Source organism: Sesamum indicum, linkage group LG4 (assembly GCF_026168435.1).
Source record: "Sesamum indicum cultivar Baizhima isolate 11 linkage group LG4, ASM2616843v1, whole genome shotgun sequence".
Lineage (NCBI taxonomy): Eukaryota > Viridiplantae > Streptophyta > Magnoliopsida > Lamiales > Pedaliaceae > Sesamum > Sesamum indicum.
Window position 1 is genome coordinate 15,272,974 of NC_142660.1, and position 2,793 is coordinate 15,275,766.

General features: G+C 30.7%; 1 protein-coding gene across 1 annotated transcript; it reads right to left on the reverse strand.

Annotated features, from left to right (window-relative positions):
- On the reverse strand, window positions 1-1,001 carry LOC105160852 (LOB domain-containing protein 12-like). The gene is made up of 2 exons (XM_011078350.3): window positions 753-1,001; window positions 1-446 (listed from the first exon to the last, which is right to left on the reverse strand). Exons 1-2 carry the CDS (start codon window positions 906-908, stop codon window positions 60-62), a joined length of 543 nt encoding a protein of 180 aa, XP_011076652.1. The 5' UTR covers window positions 909-1,001; the 3' UTR covers window positions 1-59.
- Window positions 1,002-2,793: the final 1,792 nt, after the last annotated feature.

The following is a 2,793-nucleotide window of genomic DNA, read 5'->3' on the forward strand; positions in this document are numbered from 1 at the left end:
AATTCATCAAAAGAATTAATAATTAAGATGAAATCAAAGCTTATTCATTTCATCGTTAATTAAGAAACCATGTCATGGGGATAGAGGTGGGATTCCTTCTTGAAAGAGTCGTAAATTACATTTGCACTAGAGTTGTCAGAGGTGAAGTTGAGCAAGTGATGAGGGTGGAGGAAATACGACTTATGATCATCATCATCATCATCAATATCCGGCTCAAGCTGCAGCAATGATGGAGCCAATGCCGCCTGCTGCTGCTGCTCTTGCTGCTGCATCTGAATGCAAAGTATCTCAGCTTGAGCCACAGCCAGCTGCATTTGGAGCTCACACACTTGGTTCTGCAGGTACGATATCGCGCCCACGCACCCGTATACCGGATCTCTCGCTCTTGCATTCGCCTCGTACACTAGGCTGCTCACCGCGTCTGCCCTTTGCTGCACCGGAAGCTCCTGTAATAATACCCGATTTGTTGTACCGTCACGTTAGTATACCCTGACGAATCTGTAATACAAGATCCCAACTGTCTTATAAAGTATTTGATGCTTCTTAGGTTTTTCAAATTGACATTAGTATCCGCTACGCTGTAACCTAGGAGAGACCAAAGGACGCATACTATGACGGCCTAAACGTTATCTTTCAGACCTGATCCGTACAAGAATTTTTCATGTGATTGATCCTACAGTATGTACTTGCCATTTCATTGGTTCAAATCTGAAACGGATGTTTAGCTAAGGGGAAAAGAAGAGGGCAGTCACCTGCAACATTTTGCTGACATTGCTAGCACCAAAGACCTTGTGAACAATGGCGAACTTGTGGGGGTCGTCGGACGGGAAATACGGAGCGAATACGCAGTCCTTGGCGCAGCGCCGGCGGAGGAGCTTGCATGAAGCGCACGGCGAGTTCCCACCCATTCTTGTACTTAATTCAGACAAAGAAAGCTTTGAGTAGTAAGTCTCAAACTGATGAAGAAATTAAGGTTGTTGGTAGGCTAAGAAACATTAAGGTTGTAGGTATAAATCAAAGTGTGTAATGGAATGGGATTATATATATAGAGGTATAGGAAGAGATGGGGGAGTTTAATATTAATCATAATTTGTTTGATCAGTAGTAGTGTCGAAAGTGATGACGAGGTTGATTAATGATTATAATAATAAAGTTTTTGATTATATATATATATATATATATATAAAAGAATAATTAAGAGTAAGATTGGAAGTGTTGTAGCCAATCTTAGATAGTTTTGAGTGTGGGGAAAGGGCTGAAAGGCATGTGGTGTGGAACATTATAATATACACTCAACAAATTAATTGCTAATTTCTAATTTAGTCGTATTAATTATTAATGGGTCTATATATATCCTAATAAGTTTAAATTAATCAGACTTTTTACTGTATGGAACTTGGGCTTGTAGTGTATATATAGGTCTCACTAATTTTGTAATTTTTTTAATGATTGGATGGTGAATCTCAATATTAAGAATTAGGGTTATATGCATTTTTTTTTATTTAATTTAGATTATTTGACGTACTCGCTCGTTTTTTAATTTTATAGAGTAGTATTTTGATCGTATATTTTTTTTATAAATTTTTCTGATTTCATGTAATTTGCTATGATTAAATATCGTTAAATTTCTTCTAGTGATATATTATTAAAATTACCACACTAATTTTTATAAGAAAATATTTTTGAAATAGATGATTTGTTTTTATGAATCAAAATTAACTACTATCTACGATCAATCTACTTAAAATTAGAAATGCATTTTATTTAAATCTGTATAAATAAATTACAAGTTCTAAAATTGAATTAAAATGTCACTAAGAGGTATTTTATGTTAATTAAAATAGAAAAGATGCAATTTAATTATGCACTAAACAATAATTAGATACTGAATGATATTCCGAAGTTTAATTAAATACATATGTACAAGAATATTAACAAAGTAAAAATTAAATTATTTATATAATAGCACAAAAATATTGACGTCGTAAAAATTAAGTTAAATGCAAAGTAAAATGCTTGTATATATATATATATATGTTCATATGCTTATTTAAATATAATTTGTTTAATTATTTCTTTAATTAATATATATTCACGAAATTCAACTACATAATATTATATATTAAACATGATAATTACTAATTTAAATATGACGAGTCCAAATTCCAATAAATTTGCTTTTACTAATTAATTACTTTTCTCCACTAGATTCTAGACCGGCAAAGGGTTGTAGCATCACTTTAAAGTAAAATTACAATTTTAGTCCTATAAAATAACTCTATTTCAAGAGTAGTCCTGTAGTTTACGGATTTTTCTTAATTATACTTACGGATTTGAAAAAAAAAAATTAAATTACATCAATATCAATAGTGAAACTTATATTAATATTTAAAAATCTACTTTATATTAAAAAGATGTAAATTTTTTAGGTAGATAAAATTAATTTTATAAGAAAACCTAATTGACCATTCCCCAAAGTTGAAAAAGGGAAAAGGCCTACACTATGAAACAAACACTAACATTTTTGTAGTCACAATCTAATTTATATATATTAGTGTTTGACTTTACTCAAAATTTCAACTTTCTAAACCCTATACGGCCAAGTACTTTAGCACAGATTTATAAAGCCAAGAAACCTAATAATTTATAGAAAATAAAAAAATAAACCTTAGTTATTAATTATAGTAAAAAATTAATTAAATTATTAATTCAGTGACGCACACACATATATATATATAACACAATTCCTTTTTCGTAATTTAGGAAATGAATTCAGACTATTAAATACTTTAT